The sequence below is a fragment of the Tenrec ecaudatus genome, chromosome 1 (assembly GCF_050624435.1).
Source record: "Tenrec ecaudatus isolate mTenEca1 chromosome 1, mTenEca1.hap1, whole genome shotgun sequence".
Classification (NCBI taxonomy): Eukaryota; Metazoa; Chordata; class Mammalia; order Afrosoricida; family Tenrecidae; genus Tenrec; species Tenrec ecaudatus.
In genome coordinates this window covers 20768254-20795578 of record NC_134530.1, presented here as the reverse complement: position 1 = coordinate 20795578, position 27325 = coordinate 20768254, and the positions used below count along the sequence as shown (strand labels likewise).

General features: G+C 41.3%; 2 protein-coding genes across 2 annotated transcripts in view; both read left to right on the top strand.

The window, feature by feature from the left end:
• The first annotated feature begins 1332 nt into the window (after nt 1–1332).
• On the top strand, nt 1333–2292 carry LOC142432405 (olfactory receptor 7A10-like). The gene has a single exon (XM_075537588.1). It carries the CDS (start codon nt 1354–1356, stop codon nt 2290–2292), a length of 939 nt encoding a protein of 312 aa, XP_075393703.1. The 5' UTR covers nt 1333–1353.
• Nucleotides 2293–15055: 12763 nt separating this feature from the next.
• The window catches only part of LOC142446526 (uncharacterized), a 28322-nt gene continuing 16052 nt past the window's right edge, over nt 15056–27325 (top strand). The window contains 2 exon segments of the mRNA XM_075548278.1: nt 15056–15316; nt 24043–24287. The gene's annotated coding sequence lies outside the window, so the exon portion shown is untranslated.

Here is a 27325-nt window from a genome sequence, read left to right as displayed (position 1 = left end):
CCCAATACAAAGATTGAAAGAAAGAAAGCTTTCCAAAATGGAACACAAGAAGATATCTTGAGTTTATTTGACTTCTCATTTCTAATAGTAAAGCAAGGACAAGAAGGTGTGAGTCATCAGGCATGAAGTCGCGCACATTGGGAGTAATTCACCCACATGCTTTTGTTATCTCTCCTCTCTGTATTCTCTCTCTTCCCACACCCATCATCACCTTTCTCTACCGGTTGACAATTTTCTTTACTATGTTATCACTTCATGAAATACAGTAATTGAATTTTGTGAGCAAGTGATGGTATTAATGAATTAAGCCACCTGGGATTTGTTTGGCAGAGTAAAAAAAAAGTCTCATAGTTTCAAAAAAACATTTTAATCCTATTTTTGAAATTGATTTCTTCATTATAAACACTTACCATCAAACATTAGGAAACTGTGGAAATACATCACATTAAGAGTCATATCTAAGATCAACATTGGAAAATATTTTATTCATAGGGGCTGTAGCAACATTGTAAGCAAATCTGTGTACACATATAACCCAACCCACTGTCATGGAGTCGATTCTGACCAGCATTTCCAAGGCTGTACATTTCCTGGGGCTGTAAATTTCAGAGTGGCAGAAAGTCTTGGTTTCCGCCCCCCCGCCACGCTCCCTGTGGAGCAACGAGGGGGTTCGAACTATACACCTTATGGTAGTAGTCCAAAACGTACCTGACAGCACCACTGGGGCTCTTTTGTGTGCATATAGTATCTTTTATTTTTCTCAACCTTATGTTAATAAGCATGGAAGTCTAGTTCCAACCAACATCTGTAGGACCATAAAACATTTGAAATTCAGTAAAAATTTCAAAATTATTTGATTTAATAGGAAAGTATATTTTCTGAACTTCAAAAACATTTAGAAGCATGTCCACTAAAGTTAGGAACACATATCGTATTTTTAGGATAAACTTTATTATAGCTCTTGAGCTAAACATAATAAAAATGCCTGACAATCTTCTGGGTTTGGCTGATGCTGGTTAGTCTGTGGAGCAAGGAGTTAGATGATTCTACTTTAGATATATGCATGCATAAAAATATTGGTTTGGTGAGTCAGGTTATGAATGGGGATAAGTTTAAGTTTGATAATGTGGAAGGGGGTGCAGCGGTGGAAAGAATAGCTTCCTCTTTAGTCCTCTGAATAGTAAGCTGAGCCTGATCCTTTGACAAAATACAGGCTTTTATGTGTAAAATACAATACGTGTATTTATGTATATTAGGTGAGAACTCTAATTTGTAGCAGTGCTGCTGGTGGAAGACGCCTATTTGTAAAATATAGTTTTTCTTATTTGCTTTCTTGACAGTCACACCAGCTACATGGACCCAGAAAATCACACGCAGATTTCAGAATTTATTCTCCTAGGACTCTCTGATGAAGAGGAGCTACAGTCTTTTCTTCTGCTGCTGTTCCTGTCCATGTACCTCATCACTTTCATTGGGAACATGCTCATCATTTTGGCCACTGTCACCGACTCCCATCTCCACACCCCCATGTACTTCTTCCTCTCCAATCTGTCCTTTATAGACCTCTGCTTCACCTCCACCACAGTTCCCAAGATGCTGCTGAACATCCACACCCAGAACAAAGCCATTACCTATCAAGGTTGTCTCACCCAAATGTATTTTTTCATCCTATTTGGAGAACTGGATATTTTTCTTCTTTCTATAATGGCCTATGACCGGTTTGTGGCCATCTGTCATCCCCTGCACTACATGGTCATCATGAATCCCAGACTCTGTGGCTTGTTGCTGTTGGCGTCCTGGGTATTGAGTGTCCTGGACTCTCTGCTCCGTGGCCTACTGGTGTTGCGACTGTCCTTTTGTACCAACTTAGAGATTCCTCACTTCTTCTGTGAGATCAACCAGGTTATTCAACTTGCCTGTTCAGACACCCTCCTCAATGTCATAGAGATGTATTTTGCAACTGGCGTGATGGGCATTCTTCCCCTCACTGGCATTCTATTTTCTTATTCTCGAATTGTTTCTTCCATTCTGAAAATTACATCAGCCAGGGGGAAGTATAAAGCATTTTCCACGTGTGGGTCTCACCTTTCTGTTGTTTCCCTGTTTTATGGGACGGGACTTGGGGTCTACCTCAGTTCTGCCAGTACCCAAAATCCCAGAACTGGTGCAATAGCTTCGGTGATGTACACCATAGTCACACCCATGCTGAATCCCTTTATCTACAGCCTGAGGAACCAGGACATAAAAGGAGCACTGAAAAGTCTTCTTGGCATTGCCACTGTACGTGAGTGACAAAGATATTTGTCTTGGGGTGGATAAGAGTCCATGGGTAGTTGGGAACCAGACTGGCAGGCAGACATCATGATTTTTGTATATAAAAATGTTTCTGAATCTCCAGACATTTCTGATGTCTTATGCTTTTTCTTTCCTAAACCTATGATCAGTATTTAAAAATATACTGCCTTCAAATGTCTTTTTTTATTCACGACTTAGTTATCTAGTGCTGCAGTAACAGAAATACCACAAGTAGATGGCGTTAATGAAAAAGTTGATTTTCTAACTGTGGGTGCGAGATACTGAAATTCAGGATGCTGCTTCTAGGGGAAATTTTTTTTCTTCTGTCGACTTCCGCTTTAGGAGGAAGTTCTCTGTCCTCTTTCAACATCTACGGGCCAACATTCCTTGGCATTTTCCATGTGTCTTGACATCAGTCTTCTCCAGATTCTGGGAGGGACCCTGGGTCCAAGAGTGCATTCTGCTACCTGCTCTTTTTGCTAGGTGGTAGTCCAGTCCTGCTACTCGGCTGCCTGTTCTCTCCTTAGAGAAAAGGTGCTGTAGGCCAAGTCCCCAAGGGAGCTTCCTTTGAAGGGATGGGTTGTTTACAGCAGATCTTATCAGATCTTGGCATTTTCTTAGTTCTCATCCTGGAAGTAATGACAGCAAAATGAGGATGGCTATAACCAACTGGGTGGCACCTAACACCAACACCAAGGCCAACACATAGTTTGGTGCCTCCAGTGCTAAGCTTGTTTCTGGGTATATTTGACCTGCTGATTCAAAAACTGGCAACAGTTTCCCCCTATCAGCTCTACTTTTTGAGATACAGAAGACGTGCCAATGACGACTCTTCACTCTGCTCACCCAGGACAATCAGGATATTTTAATTTTAAGGTTAGCTAGCCTGCGAAAGAGGGAGTACATGCTGTCTTTACTAAAAGTAGTTTGTGTTGTATTAATTATTTAGGTCAAGTTATACTTCGCATGGTGTCCTTTGATCCAAGGATACATCTGAGTGGCGCAAATGATCTGAACTTGGAAATTTTCCCAAGTATCACTTTACCTTTATTAGGAACTGAATAGCAGGCAGTTGCAATTTGTTATCTTAAAAGGCGGGCAAGAAATAAAGAGAGTTACGGTAAAATAGATGAGGAGCCCTGGTGGTGCAGTGGGTTATAGGTTCGACTGCCACAAGGCCAGCTATTGGAGCCCACCAGCCACCAGCAAGAGAAAGCTGAGACTTTCTGTTCCCGTAAAGATTGACAGTCTCCCTCTTAAACAACAATGCCCACTTCCCCTTCCCCAAGCCCTAGGCACGTCTCATCCACTTTGTCTCTGTGCATTTGCCTATTCTGAATGTTTCATATAAGTGAAATCATGTTATAGATATATGTGTAATAAATCATTTTATTTGGGACTCAATAATATTTGTCTCTTTGTTCTGACTGACTTCACTCAACACAGTGTTATCAAGGTTCATTCATGTTGCGGCATGTATCAGAACTGCAGTTCTCATTAAGAGTGAAAAAAAAAAAGATTTACAGTCTCAGAAACCCACAGGAAAGGTCCCACTCTGTCCTTGAGGGTTGCTATGAGTCCTAATGCACTGGTCTGTAGTGAGTTTAGGACAATAAATAGCATTTCAAATGTTCTGAAACCCAAAATGTGTCAGTCAGAGTTCGAGTTCCTTTATTAAAACTATAAGTTCCTGTGGTGTTATAAAATGGTGCAACTTCTCCATTAGTGCACAGAAATTCTTAAAAGAAATGTTAGGCATTTCTTATTAAAAAGCTTGGAGTCAACCTCAGCTCTGAAACATTTAACATACATTTCCCATTGACTTTTATTTTTTTATTTTAATTTTTTTAAACATATTATTAGTGACTCATACAACTCTTATCACAATCCATGCCCACTGACTTTTATAGATTAAAATGTGTTCTACATAATTTGAAGAAGAAAAACTTAGTTCTTCAAAATCTTTATGAAAATTGCTATGAAGTCTTACATGTTCAACACTCTCAATTGCCCTCACACCTTCCATATAAGTGCTTTCTCACATTGAGTCAATCTGCTGCACAAGACTTCTTTAAAGTGTTGGAAAGCAAGGATGTTACCTTGAGGACTGAGGGGTGGGTGATCATTGCTATGGCATTTTCTTTTCTTTTTAAAAATGATCTAATTGAGAGATCTTTCTAATATCATAACATTCCGTTGTTCAGTCACATCAAGTAGTGTTGTGCTATTGCTACCATAATCAGTTTGTAATCATTTTCTTTCTTTTTGATCTCCTTGGTATCAGCTTCCATTTACCCCTTTTCTCCCTCACCACATCCATGAGGAAACCTTATCCCCCCTCCCCATTTTTTTTTTTGGTTCCATAGCTTACACAATCCAATATATTCATTCACATGCAATTCTGTTGTTGGATCCCAATCCCATGGAGTGGGGATTATACAGTCATCACTGCTGTCAGCTCCCCAGTCCCCCTCCCCACCCCCTCCCCATACTCTCAGGGACCCATTACTTCTGTTACTGTTTCTGATCATCTATCTTGACTTTCATGTAACGAATGATGTTAAATATACAAATGAACATACACAAATCTAACATGATTAATGAGGTAAGAAGGTTTGGCATTTTCTTTTCTTTTTTAATTTTCCAGATTTATTTATGTTGATTTCTAATAGTTTTTTCTTTTTTAAAAATCATTTTATTAGGGGCTCATACAACTCTTACCACAATCTATACATACATCTATTGTGTAAAGAGCATTTGCACATTTATTGCCCTCATTTTCTCAAAACATTGCTCTCCATCTAAGCCCCTGGCATCAGTTCCTCATTTTTCCCCTCCCTCCCCATTTCCCCATCCCTCATGAACCCTTCATAATTTAAAAATTATCATTTTGTCATATCTTGCCCTATCCGACGTCTCCCTTTCCCCACTTTTCTTTGTCCATCCCCCCAGGGAGGAGGTCACATGTAGATCTTTATAATCGGTTCCCCCTTTCCAGCCCACCCTCCCAGTATCGCCACTCACACCACTGGTCCTGAGGGGTTTATCTGTCCTGGATTGCCTGTGTTTCTAGTTCCTATCTGTACCAGTGTACATCTTCTGATCTAGCCAGATTTGTAAGGTAGAATTGGCATCATTACAATGGGGGAGGAGGAAGCATTTAGGAACTAGAGGAAAGTTGTATGTTTCATCGTTGATACATTGCACCCAGTTTGGCTCTTCTCCTCCTGGAGGACCTACGGTAAGGGAATGTCCAGTGGCCTACAAAGGGGCTTTGGGTCTCCACTCTGCACTCCCCACCTCATTCACTATGCTAGGATTTTTTGTTCTGACTATGCCTGATACCTGATCCCTTCGACACCTCGTGATCCCACAGGCTGGTGTGCTTCTTCCATGTGGGCTTTGTTGCTTCTGAGCTAGATGGCCGCTTGTTTACTTTCAAGCCTTTAAGACTCCAGATGCTATATTTTTTGATAGCCGGGCACCATAAGCTTTCTTTGCCACATTTGCTTATGTACACATTTATCTTCAGTGGGAGACTTGGTATTTTCAATTGTCTCATGTGCCTGTGAAAGCTGGGCATTGAATAAGAAAGACTGAGGAAGAGTTAATGTGTTTGAATTGTGGTGCTGACAAGATTATTGAAAGTACTATGGACTCCCAAATAGATAAACAAATCTCTGTTGGAAGAACTACAGCCAGAATTCTCTTTAGGACCCAAGATGGTGAGACTTCATCTCACACAGTTGAAGCATGTTATCATGAGAGACTGGTGCCTGGATAAGGATATCATGTTTGGTAAAGTAGGTCAGTAAAAAAGAGGAAGACCCTCAGCAAGATGGATTGACACAGTGGCTGCAACAGTGGACTCGCGCGTAACAAGAGTAAGGAGGGCACAGGCCTGGGCAGTGTTTAGTTCTGCTGTACACAGGGTTACTAGGCATCAGATCGGACCCAATGACATCTAATGATAACAACGACGTCATCAGCACATAACTGCTAATTACATTATTACTCAATTGCCAAACTAGTAAGAATCACCGACACAATTAGATCCACAACAATGACCAATTTTGATGATATATAAAAACTTCATTGAGATAGTAAAGACTTGGAGTTTAAATTTTTGTTCATGGTTTCATTGTTTATTAGAATGCTGGAGTCTCTTTCATTGGACTTTTGCTTTCTGTGCCCCTCTCTTTGTGCCGGTGTTTGTAGCTCTGACTGCAGTAGGCTTGCTTATTGTGTAAGTGGTCTGAATCATTTTAGTCCCCTCACAGAGAGTTTTATTCTCTTATGAATTGGTGCCTATCATAGCAATTAATAGCTTACATTATTTAAAATTAAGTGTTATTTAAAAGCAACAGAAGAGTTTGTGGAATGCAGTTAAAGAATTCGTTCAGGAGAGGGAATAATAACTACAAGGGTAAATAAAAAATATTGTCCAAAATTAAAGAAATCTTCATTAAGCAAAATATTACAATTGTTTTTGACACCTGCAACTAAGTCTATACCCTTCCAAAAGCCGTGTTTTCTTTCTCTGCATCCATTCTCTCAAATAATTCAGTATATTTTCTTTTACACCATGTCAAAATGCAAGTTTGGTCACTTTGAGTAGCTCAAGCTACTCAAATTGTGTTCCTTTTAAATGCTCAATAAGTTTTGGGAACAAAACGAACTCAAATTGGGCAAGATAAGGCCTCAAGGGTGTATGGGATAGGGTTTCGAAACGAACTTGTTGAAGGCAGCCCTTGCTACCCTCAAATCCGACTCAATGTTCTGCTGGAAAACAATTTCCTTTTTCCTTTTTATTAGCCATTTTATTGGCACTTCATCCAACTATCATCCAGTTCAATCATATGAGTTTAGTTGTACAATCTTTTTTTTTTAGTTGTACAATCTTAACCACAATTAACTTTAGGACATTTTCTTCTCTTCCTTATACTCATTGTCATTCATGTAATTTTTCCCCTAATTGTTGCAAAAATGTATACAACAAAACATTTTTTAATTAATCAATCTTTACATTTATAATTTAGTGCAATTAATTATACTCTTCGTGTTGTACAACCATTACTGATGTTCCTCTCCAAATTACTCCACCAGCATTAAAATAAACACAATGCCCCTCTAAACAAAAATGCATCCTCCTTCACCTATGGTAGGTCAAGGTTTTTTTTTTTCCGTAGCTTCCTAAATCTTCATATATCATACACTTTCATAGTTAAATAGCTTTGGAAAATATTTTATATACATCATCACAATTGGTTTTAATGCTCCCTTATCCCTTCTGCATTCATTGATTGCTCCCTAATTCCCCTCAGCATCTCCCCAACCCCCCCATCCCATTCTAATAAACCATTGCATCAGTTATTGTCTCTAAGCATCCACTCTTTTGGGGCTTCATAAAATGGGAAACCTAACAGAAACAATAAAAAACAAAACAGAAGAAAAAACAATAGTAATAGTATGAAGATAAACATACCACCAACAATATTTAAAAAGTCCGAGAAGGAATTTTTGTCATGGAACAATCAAGAAATATTTGAACCTAGACCAAATTCAGGTCAAGAGCGAGGTCACCTGATAAAGTATCATATTATACCACGTGGAAAACAATTTCTAGATGCAATTTCCTGGCCTTTTTCTTTCAATGCGTATGAGGCTGCGTTTTCTAAAGAAGCTAAATGAGTGATAAGTCTCTGGTGTGTGTGTGTATGTGCAGCTTCAAGTTTAGTAGTTCAAAACCACTAGATGCTCCATGGGAGAAAGATGAGGCTTTCTAGTCTCATAAAGATGTACTGTAGAAACCCACAGGTGTAGTCCTACTCCCTTCTATAGGGTTTTCGATGAGTCAGAATCAGTGGTTGGCAATGAAGTTTTTGTTATGTATATATATGGAGAGAGAGAGAGAGAGCCAGAGAGAGAAAGATACACAGTCATACATAAATTTTAATAAGGGTTATCCAATCTGGTTTCAAGTCTGTGGGTCAGATGTTATTTTGGAGGTTTCTCTTGACTTGTGTAACTTGGGGAGTTGAACTCAGGATCTGCAGGACTCCATAGGCTGCAAAGGTGGATAAATTCAAGATCAGCAGGTCAGATGGCCGGATCCACAATCCAGGACCAGCAGAAAACAAGCCCTTATGTAGGAAATGGGCCATTCTGATTTGAATAACTCTCTCAGCAAATTCCTTAGAAAGTCACTGAGTTGAACTTTCTTTTTTTCTTTTAAGGTTCCTTAATAAGACTAAGATAAGTGTGTCAACTGAGAGAATTTGTTGGCAGATATCCACTGTAGAAATGTTTAAATACGTTTTTTTAAATGTGCATATATTAACTGGGACTCTAATAGCAATAGCTTTTGATTTACCCTTGTATAAGTACATGAATCAGTGATAGAAGAAAAAAAACAAACTCACTGCCATCAAATTGAGTCATAACAACCCTATAGGCAAAAACTGTCCCTGTGGGTTTTTGAGACTATAAATATTTATAGGAATAGAAGGCTCAACTTTCTTCTGGGGAGCAGTGGTGGTTTTGAAGCGCTAACCTTGTGGTTAGTAGCTTAATATGTAACCTACTACAACACGAGGGCTTCGGTGATTGAAAACATAAACAAAAAGCCTTAATAGATTCCTTGAAAATTCTAATAAGTTTGCACATGCCTCAAAAAAAAAGTTGGAAACAAAGATTAAGAAAGAGTAGTTGGAACATATGACTTTGGTGATTGAAATAAAGTTGGAGTGTTTAGTCACTTAACTTTTTAATCTGTATAAATGAGCACCCATGTATTTTATTCTAATAAGCTTTCCTACATATGCATATTTTCCTTTTATACTAGTATTTTAAAATTCTATATCATTGGCTAGATTAATGATAGTGTTATTATAAATAACAAATGTCTCTTCAGGTTACCTATATTATTTCTCAAGAAGCTGATAATCCTGCCTCTGAAATGTACAAGGAATATACATATATGAATGGATTTTGAACTTATACCTAATCACAAGCTAAGCCCTCATAAAAAACAATTAATTAACATGATTTGGCCCTGCTCAATGCTTGCTGTCATGAAGTGATCATTGAATAAATGGGTGCTATAGCAGTGTGGTGAAGAAACCGGCTGTCAGAAAGAATATACTTTGAGTCTTAAAAGGTAGGTCTCCAAACAAGCAGCTGTCTAAGAGAGAGATGTTAGCTAAATCCACACAGAAGAAGCACACTACCCTGTGTGATCCAAGGACTGGAAATAATAAAATCCAACATCAGAGGAAGGAATTATATTCAAGCTCTCTGTGGACGCATTTTTCAGAAGGCTATGGATTTCAAAGACATCCCCAAATCCACTTGTAGAGTCCCCACACCGGGTCTCCATGCACTGCATTCCCTCATATCATTGACGAGATATGTCAACAGACATATCTTCAGACAGAGTGCATTGGAAAATGGATAACTACAGATATAGTCAGCTTAAAATTTAACATCTTACTATTTGCTTTTCCTTTAGACCAGCGGTTCTCAACCTGTGGGTGGCGACACCTTTGGGGGGTCAAAAGACCTTTTCACAGGGGTCGCCTAAGACCATTGGAAAACACATAGTTCTGGTGGTCTTAGGAATGTGCACAATTTATTTTGTGACAATTCTTTCTCTGCCAGCAGTGTGTCAGTACTCTCCCATGTACTCTCTGTCTTCCTGTTTCCTTGCCCCTCTTTGTCTTCTTATTCTTGGTTTTGGCCAAGTCTTGGCCAATTAATCACTTTAAAGAGATAATTTCTGGCGGAAAGCAGACCTCCAGGAGTAGCTTCAATAGTGACTCTTTGATCCATGAACACATGAGAATATTCTGGATCTCACTATATTTCTCATATTTTTCTACTACGGGAAGTAGTATTTCCTTTTATTTGCTGAATTACTCCCTCAGGCTGTAAGAAGACTACCGTATATACTCGTGTATAAGCCGAGTTTTTCAGCACAAAACATGTGCTAAAAAACTGGGGTTTGGCTTATACACGGGTCAGTGGTACCCCAGTGAGGTGTAACATCTTGAATGTTTGTTTACTCACATCTAACCAATCAGAGCCATCCAATGACATGGATGGCTCCAATTCGCAGAAGCACCCATAGTGATTCACTTACGCCAGCAGCTGAACTGGTAAGGATGTGTCTGTGGCTGTGCTCCGTCTCTCCCCTCTGGTCTCTGTTAATTCACATCCTACATTTCCCACCCTAGGCTTGTACTCGAGTCAATCAGTTTTTCTGGTTTCCCATGTAATAATTAGGTACGTCGGCTTATACTCAGGTCGGCTTATATTCGAGTATATACGGTACTTTCTCTTGTGTTGGAAGTGTTAGCTAAACTGTCTCTACTTGTTCAGTTTGGATTAGCGAAGACCTTAAAGACTACCTGGAATTTCCTTCCTACTGCACCTCTCATCTTTGCTGGGAAGTTAAGCTTATCCTCATAAGTTATCCCTCCCTACACATCTTTCTTGAACAATTGCACTTGATGATTTAGCTGAGTCTCACAATCATTGTGGGGGGTGGGGGGAGAATACTACAAGATGGGAAGAGTAAGGGGAATGGACTAGATCACTTCAGTGTCTCTCACTTAAAATCTCATGGCCATCGGGTCAATTCTGACTCACAGTGACCCTTTAGATTCATCTTTTTCATTCAGAACAGACTGGTGGTTTCAAACTTCTGACCTTGCCATTACCAATAAAGTACTATAGTATTTGAGTTAGCAGTAATTGCCATTAGCGGCCTAATGTGTAACCTCATACATCACCAGGGCTCCTTAGCCTAGATCAATTAGAAACAGACATTTTCAAGAGTGGAGGGGATGGAGGAAAAGGTGGGATGTGGCTGGTAAGCAGAAGGCAGGTGTGGTAATTACATAATTTCATGTCAATTTGAACATATATAAAAATGCAGGGGTGGAGTCTAGCCTGTCAATCAGCTCACAATCTGATGGTACCTCATTATGGGCATGGCCTTCTTATAAGGAGGGCCCTGGGAACCTCCCCCTCCCTCTCTCTGCCTTTACCTTCCTGAGCTGCCTGACCCTAGTTGCTGCCAAAGCCCTGAAGATGCATCCACCACCATTGGATCCACAGGACTTTGCATCCATCAGCCTGTGATTTCCCTGCATTCTGCATCATTACATGTGACTGTGTGAGTCTGAAGAGGGACTTATGGACTAGTATCAGATTTATGGACTTGAGTTGGACTGGGCTGAGATGCTTTCCTGATATGTGTATAACTATTGATATAAAGCCCTTTCTTACACATATATGAATGTACTGGATTTATTTTTCTAGTCAACCCAACCTAACACAGCAGGCGAGGGCATCTGTATTAAATGGATTAATAATATAGTTCTATTCCATAGCTGAGATGCAAACTTACAGTGATAATGAAAGTCCTGCAGAAAATTAAGCACATGAAATTGTCAGTCACATGCAGCTTTTCTTCAAGAACAAAAGTCCCTGCCAAGCCAAAGATGCACCCTTCTAGGAAAATATGAGCAGAAAAGAATGTTCAAAAGCACCAGATTCTAGAGTGACTGTGTTCCATTAAAGTTAAATTAATGAAATGTAAACATCACTTATGCATTTTAGCAGGAATGGCTGATTTCTTCCCAGAAGGAGATTATAAAATACATCATGTCAAAGATTCCACATGTGGGAAAATTTATAAGGAAATGGCAGTGGAATTCCTGTGAAAAAGCTAAGTTTTAGAAGTAATACAGCAAAGTGGTTCAGAGCATAGATTTTGCTGCCAGCACCACTACTTCTATCAGTTGATGTCACATCAGCTTTGATTCATAGCAACCCAATATGCATCAGAATAGAATTGTATTCCACTGGGTTTCCACTGGAGGGGGTTTTGGAGACAGATTCTCAGGCCGCCTTTTTAAGACACCTTTGGGTGGACTACAAACTCCAGTCTTTCAGTTAGCAACTAAAAATATTAACTGTTTGTCCCATACATGGGGTTTCCACAGCTAGATGGACCTTTGTCCTAAGTTTATTCATGTGTCAAATATTTGTTTGAGAAGGGCTATTATCAAGCAGTACTTGTTCATTCTTGATATTCTTCTGTATTTTTACAATGAACATGTAGCACTTGAATAACTATAACAATATCAAAACCAAATATTTTTATAGTAAAATTTTTTAATATAGTAACCAGGATCTACATCTCTATTTCCCACAGTCCCTTTCAGCATTCTAAAGTAACACAAACATTTCATAAAATGCTTGGGTCCCTGAATCCTATAAGATGTTATTAAAACTCTGAGTTTTAGCACTGTGGGCACCAAGCCAAGCCCTAAACCAAATATTATTCACAGCTGAAAGGAAGCCATTTAATTGAAAAAACATTCAGAAGAATAAAATAGGACTAAGTTTAGCCTTCTATACATGAAAGACCTGTACATCAAAAGAGCAATTTAAAATACTGAAAAAAATTAAATATCTAAATATATGAAAAGACATGCCAGGATCATGGATCAGAACATTTAATATTGTTAAAATATCAACATTCACAAAGTGATCTACAGATTGAACATACTCTATAAAAATCCCAAAGTGTGTTATTGCAGGAATGAAAAGCTTATTCAGACATCCATATGGAATTTCAAGGAGATCTAAATAGCTAAAACTATTTTTGCAAAAAGAACAAAGATTGTAGACTCACGAATTTCCACTTCAATACACAGTTAACAAAAGCTATAGTTCATATAAACTGTGAGGTGCTGGACATAAGGGTGAGTCATGGGATTCTTAGGGAAATAAAATCTAGCGTAAAGACTGTGAGGGTTGGGAGCAGGAACTCACTGCCATCAAGTTGGTTCTGACTCTTAGTGATCCTGTAGGACAGAGTAGAATTGCCCCTGTGAGTTTCAGAGAATGTAAATACTTATGGGAGCAGAAAACATAAAGACCATAGAAGAAGAATATTGTTATTCAGAGAATTAAAAAGAGCAAGAGCTTTCTATTTCAGAACTGTATATTGTATTAAAGAAAATATATGGAAGCTCAAAAAGTAATAGACATATGCTCAACGTTATTAGTTATTTGGAAATGCAAATTAAAAACCACACCAAGATACTACTCAAAACTCATTGCCGTATAGTTGATGCCGTCTCATAGTGGCTCTACAGGACAGGATAGAGCTGCCCTTTTGAGTTTCTGAGACTGTTACTCTTTACCGGAGTAGAAAGTCCTGTCTTTCTCTTAACGAGTGGCTGGTGGTTTCCAACTGGCGACCTTGCAGACTGCAGTCCAATGGTAGGCACTGTGCAGCCAGAGTGCCTGAGTTACTATCACCCATTCACATAACTAAATAAAAAGAACCGAGACTTCTGAATGTTGATGGTGTCAGAGCAACAGAAACTCCTACGCAATTAATTCAACGCAAAACAGCATAGCTACTTGCGAAATTCTTTGGACATTACCTGTAAATTTAAAGATACACTTGACAACACAGTGATCCCACTTCTAGGTGCATACTCAGGTGAAATGAAAATTTAAGTTCATGCGAAAACATGGATGGAATTTTTTAATCACAGCCATATTCATCATCACCCAAACCTAGAAAGAGTCAAGAGGATTTTCAACAGGTGAACACTTTTGCAAATTTTTATTACTCAGCCATAAATAGAATTCACTATCGTCTCACTGGAAGGTGAATAATCTGAAATGTATTTTTGTATGTTAAAATAGCCAGATCTAAACGGGAAGCAATGCAGTTCATTTGACTCTATTCCAACTGTATGGCTTACTGACTTAATTGCCTTGAACAAAACCCACTGCCAATCAGTCAACTATGACTCACAGTGACCTTTGAATCTCCTCGGCAGTGGTTAGGAAAAAAGCAGCTGACCTGAAGAACTTTGGAGGGGGAAAAAAATTCCCTCACAACTGAACCAATAAGTAACATCATGATAAACAGAGAAAACATTGAAACTGTCTAGGATTTCACTTTACTGAGAGCCACAATCAATACCGGTGGAAACAGCAGTTGGGAAGCCAAACAACGTATTGCTTTGGGTAAATCTGCTGCAAAAGACGTCTTCAGTGTTAAAAAACAATGATGGGCTCAGACGAGTGTGAGCCAAGGCACAGTATTTTCAATAGCCTCATGTGTGTGAAAACAATGGGTAAGGACGATGGAGGAAGAATGGATGCATTTGAATTGTGGGGTTGGTGAAGACTATTGAATATGCCATAGACTGGCAAACCTATCTGGGCAGAAGCATAGCCACAATGCTCCTTGGAAGTGAAGATGGGAAGACTACTCATTTTGGGCATCTAACCAGGGGCCATGGAGAAGATTATGCTTGGTAGAGGGTCAAAAAGGAGGAAAACCTCTACGGCATGGTTTGACAGGATGGCTGCAACAATGGGGTCACACACAGTAATCACTGTAGAACCCAGCAGCTCCCTTCTGTTGCACATCGTTGCGACCTACTCAACCTGGGGCTTAAAACCACCACCACCCACAATGAGGAAAATTCAGGCTTTTCTTTTCCAAGGAAGTTTTGGTGGCACAGTGGGCTGAGCGCCGGGCTGCTAACCGACAGGTAGGCGGTTCGAACCCCCCAGTTACTTTTCAGCCTGGACAGAGAAAGCCTCTGAACCTCCACAGCCACTGGGTGGCGCCTCTGGGCCAGCACAGGGAACCTTCCCCTTGGGCGCGTGGGGGGCTCGAAACCGGAAGCGGAAGTGGAAGTGCGCGGCCGCTCCGGTAGCCATGTTCGCTCCCGCGCCTGCCGGGCTGTGAGGTGGATTCGGCGCCCGTGGGGCGGTGTCGCACCCAGTCGCCCGGGTGGCCGCGGGGCCAGGCGGCGTCCTGACTTCCTCTGTGCCCCGGGCGCGTGCCCCGCAGCCGCCGCCCTCCGCCTCCGCTGGCGGGCGTCGCCGTCCCCGCCGCCCCCGAGGGCCCGGCCGGCCGGCCGCCCCGCGGCTGCGAGTGGGTGGACGGGACGTGGCTCCCTCGGCGCTTTCCCAGGTAAAATCGGGCACCTGCCCGCCGAGTGCAGGGTGGTCCCCGGCCCACCGCCCGCCGCGCCGGGAGCTGGTGAGCCGCGCGCGGTCACGGCAGCGTGGACGCGCGGGGGCTAAGCACCCCGCTCACCGCCTCGGGCGGCGCCCCTTTGTTTTCGGCGGGTCGTCCGGCCGAGCAGGTCCAAAGTCAGCCTGGGGATGGGGGTGGGGCGGGGAGCACGGGACGCACTCCCTCTCCTTCCTCGCCTGTGGGCGCTGGAACTGGTGCGTGCGTCGGAGAGCGTCTTTTATCCCAGTTCCAGGGGAAACTTGTAAAGGTCAGAGGCACGTCTGGAGGCGTTCCTTTGGGTTGCAGGGCAGACATGTTCGTCCTGATGGCCTGGGAACGTGGCCATCGCGCGTGCATCCACAGTCAAATGTAATGTGGCCGAACGGGCTTACTGACGCGACGAGTGATTTTTAGAGAGCACACATGCACACACACACAGTGCCTCCGAGAACACACACACTGCACACACACACAGTGCCTCCGAGATCTTGAAGGCACACACATACACACACACACACACACACTGCTTCCGAGATCACACAACACACTGCACACACACAGTCACACACAGTGTGCCTCCGAGATCACACACACACACACACACGCACACACGTGGTGTGCCTCCGAGATCTTGAAGGCACACACACATACACACAGTCACACACTGTGTGCCGCCGAGATATCACACACACACGCACACTGTGTCTCCGAGATCACACAACATACTGCACACACACACGGTGTGCCTCAGAGATATCACACACACCGCACGCACACACACACAGTCACACACTATGCCTCCGAGATACCGCGCACGCGCGCGGTGTGCCTCTGAGATCTTGAAGGTTTGGCGGAGGCCTTAGGTGTGTGGCAGTGGTTCCTGGTGTGATTCATTCACAATTTCAGCTACCAAGGCCAGGGGCACTTACTAGGTTGAAGGCTTCCTGGGGCAAAACCCGCTTCCCCAACGCTGGCAAGGAGAACAATGTGGGAGGCATGGTTAACGAAATTATCCAAATACCGCTCCTAGGGGCTCAGCCAGGCTATGGTGTAGCAGGAAGCGCTTCTCTCTTGTAGGAATTGTTCTGCAGAGCCCGCGCTTCATCCTTTGTGTGTGTGAGCATTTGATGGTAGTTGGGATGAAAGTGGAGCATAGAGTAAATTCGTTTTCCATACAAGGTACTCTTGCTTAAAAGTAGAACGTGGGACTGTTAGGAATCCGTCATTTAGAGTCAACCCTTTGACCCTGAAGAAGCTTAAATTGCATAAGGTGCCTGGCATCTTGAATAGGACTAGAGACTGTGTTTCTTTTCAAACCAGAGGTAATGCAGAATAAAAGTGGTGGGTGTATCAAATTTATGGAATATAAGAGCAACCAATGGGTATTTTGCAGAGAATAAAAGACAGGAAAAAACAGACACTGGAATTTAACAGCTGTATGTATCATTATGAAAATCTAAAATGTGTAAATGTGTCTGTCAAATCATTGTTAATGCCAGTTTCATTAGCAAATAATTGATTGTAATTTAATTTTCAATTGCCTTTTATGGATGTAGTCCCGTTACTTTTCTGTTCCTTCACTTTAGTAAGTAGGAAAAAACTGTTGTTTTTTCCTCAAATGTGATTTATGTCTCCGTGTTATAATGCACAGTGTCTCCGTGTTATAATGCACAGCCTGTATAATGACATACCTATAGTGTCTAAGTTTCCTCCTTTCAGTTACACACCTGGCCTAAGAATGTTTCTTTTTTTTGTAACTGTGCAATTCATGCTGTCTTTTTTTTTTGGTTTGTGTGGTTATGTCTATGTATCTACACACATACGTATGTAACAAAGTCCCAAGTTCAACCATATTTATATGCACAATTCAATAAATTACTTTCACCATGTTGTATGAATATCACAGTGATTAGCTTTCAGATTTTCCATCACCCTTAGCAGAAATGCAGCACCTCTTAAGCAATAATTCCCCCCTCCCATCACTTCATCTGCCCTTGGTTATCAGTAGTAAAGTTTCATTGTTTATTCTAGATATTACATATAAGTGGGATTGCTTCTTTAAAAAAATATTGTGCTTTCAGTGAAAGTTTACATAGCAAAAGAGGTTCCCAATCAACAATTCCTAATAAATTGTCCAGTGACACTGGATACACTTACTATGCCTTCATTCTGGCTAGCATAGTGTTTTCAAGGTTCATCTATGTACTAGCATTTATGAGAACTTAATTTCTTTTTATGACTGAATACTCGGATCCCTGATGGCAGTGATGTGAACCCACTAGCGTGGGAGAAAGATGCGAGAGTTTGCATCTCTGGAGATTATATCCTTGGAAACTATAGAGGTTTATTCTGCCCTATAGGGTCACTATGGTTTCAAATCCACTTGATGGCAATGAGCATGGTTTTGGTTTGATTTGATTATCCACGCGCGCACACACACACATTTGTGTGTGAATTAGATGGGGGTTTATATTTCAAATCATCAGTTTTGCTTAAATGACTTAAGCTACTTATTAAACCCCTCAATAGCTTGCCCTACCCTACCTCCCTTTTATTTCTCTCTCCTGTGGCACCTTCTTCCTCTTTACCCAAGCTCTCATCTCTACCCACCAGCCTAGTGTGCCACCTTCCTCCTTTGTCCTCCCCACCATGTTAACAAGTAAATGTTTCCTTTGGTGTGAAAACCTTTGTCCCTTTTTAACAGTGGCCTCATACAATATTTTTCCTTTTGTGATTGACTGATTTTCACTTAGCCTAATGTTCTCCAGGTGCAGCCACACCATGAGGCCTATTGTAGTTTCTTTAGCAATGCCTAGTATTCCATTGTATGCATGCACCCCAGTTTATCCATTCTTCAACCGATGACTATTTAGATGGTCTTCATCTTTTTGCTACTGTAACTAGTGCGGCGATGAACAGATGAACATGGTGTGCATATATCTGTTTCTGTTGTGGTTCTTACTACTTTAGGGTATTTACCTAACCAAGGGATTTCTGTGCTGTATTGCGTTTTGGTGCCTGGTTGTTTGTGGTAGTGCCATATCACATTCCACTGTGGGAGCACATTTTTACAGACCCACAGCAGTGTGTGCTGGTTCCAGTTTCCCTGCGCCCTCTCCAGCATTATATGTCTGAACTTTGCTGTCAATACTGCTATAAAATCGGTTTGCATCTCTTGGATGGCTGGTGTTTGTGAGCATTTCATCTTTGCTTGGGTGGTCATGTGGATGGCTTAGATAAACTGTTCGTGCCCTTTGCCCATTTTAAAATTGGATTATTTTTTTTAGTTCTCTATAGATTTTAGAGATCAGGCCCTTGTCCAGCGTGTTATTGCTAGCCCCCTCCCCCACCTCCCATCCATGGGTTCCCTTTTCAAACGCTTGAGGAGGATTTTTGATGCATTTAAGTGTCTTTTTTAGTGGGGCCTAGTTCTCTGTTTTGTCTTCTACTTTGTATGTGTTTCTTATGTTTGATGATATGTTTAGGCCCAGTGCTTGCAATTGTTGAACATTTGGGTTGTTTCCATGTTCTGGCTGTTAATGAACAGTGCTGCAGTGAGCAATGGTGTAAAAGTACCTGCTTACATCCTTGCTTTCAAATCTTTTGGGTGTATACCTACAAGTGGACATTTCTGGGTCATATAGTAATTGAATGTTTAACTTTTTGAAGAACCACCAGCAATTTTCCATTGAAACGGTACCATTTAACAGTTTTTCCACATTCTTGTTTTCTTAAAGGAGCTGTCTTAGTAGTAGTCGATTTCTCACTGTGATTTTAATGCACGTTTCCCTAAGGAGTCCTAGTGGCATCAAGGACTAGACTTTTTCAAAGATGTTGAGCTCTTGTAACACTCACCTTTATGTTAGATGAGAAAGCTCTTGACATTAAAAAAAATTTTTTTTTTAAGATGTCAAGGTATTTGCTGCTTTTGGCCTTTGTGCCAGGTATTTCTTCTGTTTAGAGGAAAATTTCTTTTTCTGCTGCCATAGAGTCAATCCTGGTTCATAGTAATTCTATAGGGCAGAGTAGAATTGCCCTGTGGGTTTTGAAGTCAAAATCTTTATGGGGGGAGAAAGCCTCCTCTTTCTCCTATGGAGCACCTGGTAGGTTCAAACTTCTGGCCTTGCAATCAGCAACCCAAAGCGTAATCCACTGGATCACCAGGCATCCTTTATTTTTTACAACAGGCATCTGGTTTTCTCAAAATTCAGGTCTCACTTCAAATGCCACCTCCATAGAGATGGCCTCTTATATACTTTCAGTGCAAAGACCTAGAGTTAGAAAACCAAAAAATGAAGAATACTCTCAGCATACCTTACACTAAAAGAACTAAATAAAAAGTTGAGTTGCAGTCTTGAATGATTCTTTGGGCAAAATATTGAATGATTGAATGGTCAGAAGATGGAAAGAATAAACACTACCAAAAAGAGCTTGTTGATATATATTCTACCATTTCAAGAGTTGGCATATGAGCAAGAACCTATAGTAGGAAGGAAGAAGTCCAAGCTACACTGAAGGCATTAACCAAAGACAAGGCTTCAGGAATTGATGGAACACCAACTGAAACGTTTCAACAAACTGATGAAGCACTGGAAGCCAGGGCATTTAGAAGACCAGCTTGACCAGCTGACTGGAATCGATCCATATTTGTACTCATTCCAAAGAAAAGTGACCAAGCAATGCAAAATTTATAGAACAATATCAATGATATCACTAGCAAGCAAAATTTTGCTTATGCTCATCCAACAGCAGTTGCAAAAAATACATTGACAGGGGAGCTGCTGGAGGTTCAGGCTGGATTCAGAAGAAGACATGGAATAAGGAATATCATTGCTGATGTCAGATGGATCTTGGTTGAAAGCAGAAAATACCAGAAAGGTATTTGTGTTTTGATTTTTCTTTCTGAAAGATGTTTATATGCACATAGATCTATTTCCCCATTGTCATATAGATATATGTACATATGTACATGTCTGTCTGTAGACCTCTATAAATGCCCTTTGCCTCCTAGTTCTTTCTTTGCATATATTTATAGGTTTAGTATTAAGGTAGCAGATGGACATTGGTCCGTGACTCAAGTACTCCCTCAATGCAAGAACACTTTGTTCAATTAAACCACACTCCATGATGCTCGCCTTCTCCACACGATCACTACTGAAGACAAAGCGGGTGCATAAGCAAATGTGATGAAGAAAGCTTATGGTGCTGGGCTATCAAAAGACCTAGCGTCTGGTGTCTTAAAAACTTGAAGATAAACAAAGGACCATTTTGCTCAGAAGCAACAAAGTCCACATGGAAGAAGCACGCCAGCTTGTGTCATCATGAGGTGTTGATGGGATCCGGTATCAGGCATCAAAGAACAAAAAATCCTATCATTGTGAATGAGGGGAGAGTAGACTGGAGACCCAAAGCCCATCTGTAGGCAGCTGGACATCTCCTTAACAGAAGTGTCTCCGGGAGGAGACGAGCCAGTCAGGGTGCAGTATAACACTGATAAAATATACAACTTTCCTCTAGTTCTTTAATGCTACCCAACCCCCCCCACTATCATGATACCAATTCTACCTTACAAATTCGGCTAGACTAGAGGGTGTACATTGGTACAGATAAAAGCTGGAAACACAGGGAATCCAGGACAGATAAACCTCTCAGGACCAATAGTGAGAGTAACAATACCAGGAGGGAAAAGAGAAGGTGGGGTAGAAAGGGGAACCAATCATAATGATCTATATACAATTCCCTCCCTGGGGGATGGACAACAGAAAGTGGGTGAAGGGAGACATCGTACAGTGTAAGACATGAAAAAATGATGATAATTTATAAATTATCAAGGGTTCACGAGGGAGGGAGGGTGGGGAAAAATGAGGAGCTGATACGAAGGGCTCAAGTAGAAAGAAAATGTTTGAAAATGATGATGGCAACACATGTACAAATGTGCTTGACACAATGGATATATGTATGGATTGTGGTAAGAGTTGTACGAGCCCCACATAAAATTATTTTTAAAAAGAAAGATGTTTATATGTGGGTTGTCCAAACAAACCAAGGGAGTACTGTGTGGCTTGAGATCAGAAAAGGTGTGAGTCAGAGTTGTATCCTCTCACCACATTTAATCTGTATGCTGAACAAGTAATCAGGAAAGCTGCATTATATGAAGATGAATGAGGCATCAGGATTGGAGAAAGGCTTTCTTTGAACAACTTGTGGTATGCAGGTGACACAACCTTGCTTGCTGAAAGTGATAAGGACATGAAGCATTTGCTAATGAAGATCAAGGATTGTAGCATTTTGTATGAATTAACAACTCAGTGTAAGGAAAACCCAAATCCTCACAATGAAACTAATAGGTAAGCATCATGATAAATGCAAAAAGATTGAAATTGTCAAGGATTTCTTCTTGTTTGTATTGACAATCAATTATCATGGAAGCAGCAGTCAAGAGATCAACCAATATATTGCATTGGTTAAATCTGCATCAGACTTCTTTAAAGTGTTGAAAAGCAGGGAGCTTTCTTTAAGGACTAAGGTGTGCCTGACCTAATGCCATGACATTTTCAATTGGCTCATATGCATTGAAAGTTGGTCACTGAGTAAGGAAGACTAGTGAAGAATCGATGCATTTGAATTGTGGTGTTGCAGAAGAATATGGAAAGTGCCATGGACTGTCAGAAGGACAAATTCTGTCTAGGAAGTAAAACCAGAATGCTCTTAGAGGCAAGGAAGGCAAGACTTCATCTTCCCTATCTACTTTGGACATGTTGTCAGGAGAGTGGACATGTTGTCAGGAGAGACTGGTCCATGGAGAAGGATACCATGCTTGGTAAAGTGGAGGGGCAGCAAAAATGAGACAGGCCTTTAAGGAGATGGACTGACACAATGGCTGCAGCCGTAGGCTCAGACATAAGAACAGTTGCGAGAAGGGTGCAGGACCGGGTAGCGTTTCGCACTGCTGCATTTAGGGTTTCTTTGAGCTGTAACTGATTGATGGCAACAGACAACCACAACAATATCCCATCAGATACTCCCTTTCCTTTCTGCCTTTAAATTTGATTGCAGTTTTCAGAGGGAGGTAAGTTCAATTTAAGTTGACATTAGGCTCAATCATATAAATACATCTAAATTGAACTGAATGGTACCTTATTGTAATGTTTATGTTTTTATTTTTAAGAGAACATTTTTTACAGTCCCACATAGGATAAGGGGAAGACAAAAAGCATACTCTCCAGATTAGAGAGACCATTGGCACTGTCGCAGCGGTTCCCAAGGATTTGCTGATGTACAGAACTTTACAAAGGACCTGGGAGGTCAAGGAGAGCTGTCACACATGCATCTAAATGAAAAACCCAACTCACTGCCATCAAGTCCGTGTAGACTCACAGTGACTGGGGACAGGGTAGAACTGCCCCTGTGGGCTTTCAAGACTGTGACTCTTGATGGAAGTAGAAAGCCTTGTCTTTCTCCCAAGGAGTGGCTGGTGGCTAGCAGCCCATAAAGAGTTACAGTCTCTGACACTCAGTTATACCTTCTCCAAGAAGGTCACTGTGAGTTGGAATGGACTCCGCGGGGGCAGTGAATTTTGTTTTGACTTTTGTTGGTCTGCTGGGCTTGATACTCTGTTGCAGTGACCACGTGGAATCCATCTGCCAAACTGGTGATTGGGATTTATTTGGGAAGTAACAGGTTACTGTTGAGAATCTGAATCAGCTTGGAAGTAACAGTACATAAATGAGAATACAGTTTATCAATCCGCACACCTTCTGTGTGGGTTTCCTGGTTTCCGCCCTCGCATTTGGCTGCTTTTATCTGGCTTGACATGGGATGGTCTTCAGTTCATATCTCTCGGTCTTGGGTCTAGAAGGTTTTCAGCACTGAGACTCTTGGGCCAAAGGATGTGTTCTACTCTTAGCTCTCTTTTTTTGTGCTAGGAAGGTCTCCATTTTGGGAGAAAGATGAGGCTTTCCATTTCTGTAAAGATTTAGTCTCAAAAACCCACAGGGGCAGTTCTGCTCTGCTCTGCGGGCTTGTTCAGAGTTGTAATTTACTCAGCGGCAGTGAGAAAGACTCCCTTAACCTCTGTGGGATTGGTTCTTTTAAACATAGTAGGCTGGTAAAACAAATGGTAGGCCACAGCTTATTCACATACTTACTGCCATAGAATCAATTCTAACTCACAGAGAGCTTTAGGACAGAGTAGACTGTTCTTGTAGTTTTCTCACATTGTAATTCTCATCTTTTTCGTGAGTGTAGGCTGTTGGTTTCAAACTACTGATCTTGCGGTTAGCAGCCCAATATCCCGGTGAGAGGTTTTTTTATACATCTATTTTTATAGTTCCAGTCACTCATTTTGTGGAGTCACATGACCATGGCTGAAATGGCCATATAAAAGCAATTCATTGAACTGTAACATATAATAATGCTGTAAATGAGGTAGTTTTAAAAAAACAAGACAACGTTGCCATGTTGTCCCTGGGAATTCACCCATGTTGATAACAGCATTTGTTGATCTATTAAGGGGCACAGTGGTAGGGATGCAAGCATGTGCTCTGGAAGACTGGAGCCTGTACTGCTTTAAATGCAAATACTGTAAACACTGCCATACGCCTGGAAGGAATCCCTACCCAGGGAAAGAACTTCTCACTGGATCCTTATTCAACAGTCTCCCCATCCTTCTTCCATTGTAGGTCCCAAGTGTGGTACAGGGAAAACCAGTCCAGTCCAGGCTGCTGGGGACCTTGAGTGACCAACTCGTACATACCTGCAATTGCAAGTAAAGATTTCATCTGCTCTGATTGCCTGTCTAGACCGCACGTTCATCTGCCTCCAAAAGTGCCTACTGGCCCCGCTTCTGTTCCCATACCTCTTACTGAAGTAGCTTCCGGGACTTAGGACGTTTGTGTAGACGTCCAGAAGCTGGAGCAAGGAAATGGTGAGTACCACAGAGAAGTGGGTTATTCTTAATGTAACTGGGAAAGGCTCATTATAAATTGATGGAGGACCAACTGTGTTTTCTAGACCTTTTGGTTCCCTAAAGAGATTTAAAAAGTTGGCAGAGGAGACCAAGGGTCTGGGACCTCAGAGGCATCCTATGTAGACCCTGCTCTACTGTTCCCGCACCCTTTCTTTCTATCCACACGTTTGTCAAGTTCTGCATGCCTGAGGTCATCTTGAGTGCTACTTGAAGAACTGCCACCGTGTGATCTTAACATCCCTATCCTATGCCTTGGTGATCTGTGCTAGTGACAGGACCCCCTGTCCACATCCTGCAGACACTAGATCTGGCTGAAGAGAGTGAGCCATTCTTGTCCCATCACTACAAACTGTTTCATTGGGTTCCCCATGAAGTCTTTTCTATGTAGTTCTAAAACTATAGCACTAGCTCTCACATGGGGTGATTAGGTTAGAGAGAATGGAGACAGTTAATGTGGGGAACCCTTGACTCCTTTTATGGGTTACTGGCTAGGGCATGATGGGCTGATGACATCACTAACAGAATGAAACAGGGACAGTGGGTCCAGCTGGATCATGGGCAGGAGTCTCCAAACCCCACCTTTTTGTTATTGGGGAATGTTTTGCCTAAAGGCTCCCGGACGGATGAGATGCATGTTTTTCTTTTTTTAGTTTAGTTTCGGTCCTTGTCCTCCCACATACCTTCGCCAGAGCTGACATTAACTTCTTATCATTTCAACTGCTCTCCGCAGTCTTGAATTAGAACCTGAAATTAAAGTGTTCTCTCTGTTACTATAGATGTTAACACATTGGATGAGTGTATTTAAATTTGGGGCTTATTTCCACTGGAATAAAATTGAAAGATTAGCTTGTGGTTTTCTGCTGAGAATTTTTTAAGTATGTGAATAGAAGACCAATCCATACCCATTTTAACTGATGTAAAATTTACCTTAATGTTTACTTAAATCTTGAAATGCTTCTATTACATGTAAGAAATCATGCCAGAACTTGTAATGTGTTGAATAGTTTAGTCATTTTAGAAACATAAACTGTACATCTGGACTTTTGTATCCTTGGTCACTAGAAAGATAGCTCTATTTTAGGTTTATGTTTTCAGCACAAATGTATTAGCTGATGTACAGGAGCCCACCATGGTGGCCGAGTGGTTATCGTTGGGCTGTAATCCACCAGGTCAGCAGATCCACAGGAGAAAGACAGGCTTTCTACGCCAAAAACAGTTACACTCTTGGAAACTCACAGGGACCGTTCTACACTGTGCTGTGTGGTTGCTATGAGTCGGCATCAACTCGATGGCAGTGAGTTTTTGGAGTTGAGTGTTAGCTGATTTAATAATACACCCAAATGATTAAAGTTTAAATAGTTTTATAATTACAAGTGAAAAGTGTTAGCTGATTTAATAATATACCCAAATGACTAAATTTTAAATAGTTTTATAATTACAAATGAAAATCCTTGGTTAAGAGTATAAAGGTTTATTTGCTTTATGCATGTTAAAAAGTATAAGGTCGTTTTCTTACACTATGGTTTTACAGTAAATGGTATTTTAAAGTTGTAAATTCATTATGGACACATATGGTATGCTGTATGAAGATTTGCTTCCACTCTAGTTCTCTCATCCAGCCCATTCCTCTTCAGTTAGACTGTTAACTATTTTTGGAAGCATTTGCCAAAGCTTGTGTAAAAACAAGTGAATGTAAACAGAAACCTGTTGCCTCTCATTGGTTACACAAAACATCGCATGGCCTTTGCATATGTTCTTCACCAAATTATCCTGGAGATCTTTTTCGTAACAATATTTTTGTTGGTTTCTGCTGAGTGGATTCCTACTCATTGCGACCCCAAATGGCAACAATAGGGCTGTCATCCTACAGTTGTCAAGGTCTGACCTTTGGTATGTACATAGCCAGGCTTTACTTTGAGGGTGTCCATGGATGAGTTCTAATTGCTAACTTTGATGAGTAGTCCAACTTGTAACTGTTTGTGCCACCAAGGGTTTCTTTGATAGCAATAGCAGTGCTGAACGCAACTTCATCAAACCGAAACTGAAGCAGTGGAGGCCATTTCAAGTCATGGTGGCCCACGTGTTACAGAGCAGAACTAAGTGCTGGATGGTTTTGTAGTGTAAGCCTTAGAAATGCAGGACTTTTCTTCTACAGTACCACTGGGTAGGTTCCCACAGTCATCCTTTTGGTGAATAGTCTAAAGCAAACCATTTATACCACGCAGAGACCTAAAATTACCTGTTGTTATTGCTCCTGTTGCTAGACGCTGATGAGCCAGTTCCGATGCCTAGGGATCCTGGGTGCAAGAGAACGTAACATTGGTTAGTCCTGCCTAGTCTTCACAATGGGTTTGAACCCGTTGCTGGCAGCAACTGTGTGTTCATCTCATTGAGGGTCTTCTCTTAGGCTTTTACCAAGCACTGGTCCTTCTTTACCATGATGCGCATACTTTATTAAGTATAATGTTTTACTCCAGCAACCCGATAACACGCCCAGTATCTCCAAGCTACCTGAGGTGAGTCTTACCAGTCTTCCTTCTCAGGAGTGCTCGTGCTCGGATTGCGCTCCGTGCAAGCCGCATCGGTCATGCTTCTGGCCATCCACAGCAGCTCCAGCCTTCCTCTCCAAGACCGGAGTTCAGAGGCATCTGTTTCTCTTCATTTTTCCTGGCCTAGAACAGTTGCCCCTTAGTCTTCAAGGGACATTTTGGCTTTTGAACTCTTTAAAGAGGTTTTTTGCAGCAGATGTGTCCACTGCAGCATGCCATTTGATTTCGTTAATGGTGCCCTAAGGGCATTGGTTGTAAAATGAACCAACATTTGACAGCTCTAATCTTTTCTCCGTGAATTATGATGTTACTTAATTGCGCTACTTGTGAGAATTTTTTCTTTTAAATTTTATTTTGTTCTTGAGAATATACAGAGCAAAGTATCTGCCAGTCGATCAGCTCCTCCATGGAAAATGTAGCGGCACTGACTGCATTGCTTACTTTCTT

Bases quoted from the DNA above. Each gene is read 5' to 3' on its own strand.
- LOC142432405 (XM_075537588.1), top strand. From the start codon at position 1,354: ATGGACCCAGAAAATCACACGCAGATTTCAGAATTTATTCTCCTAGGA.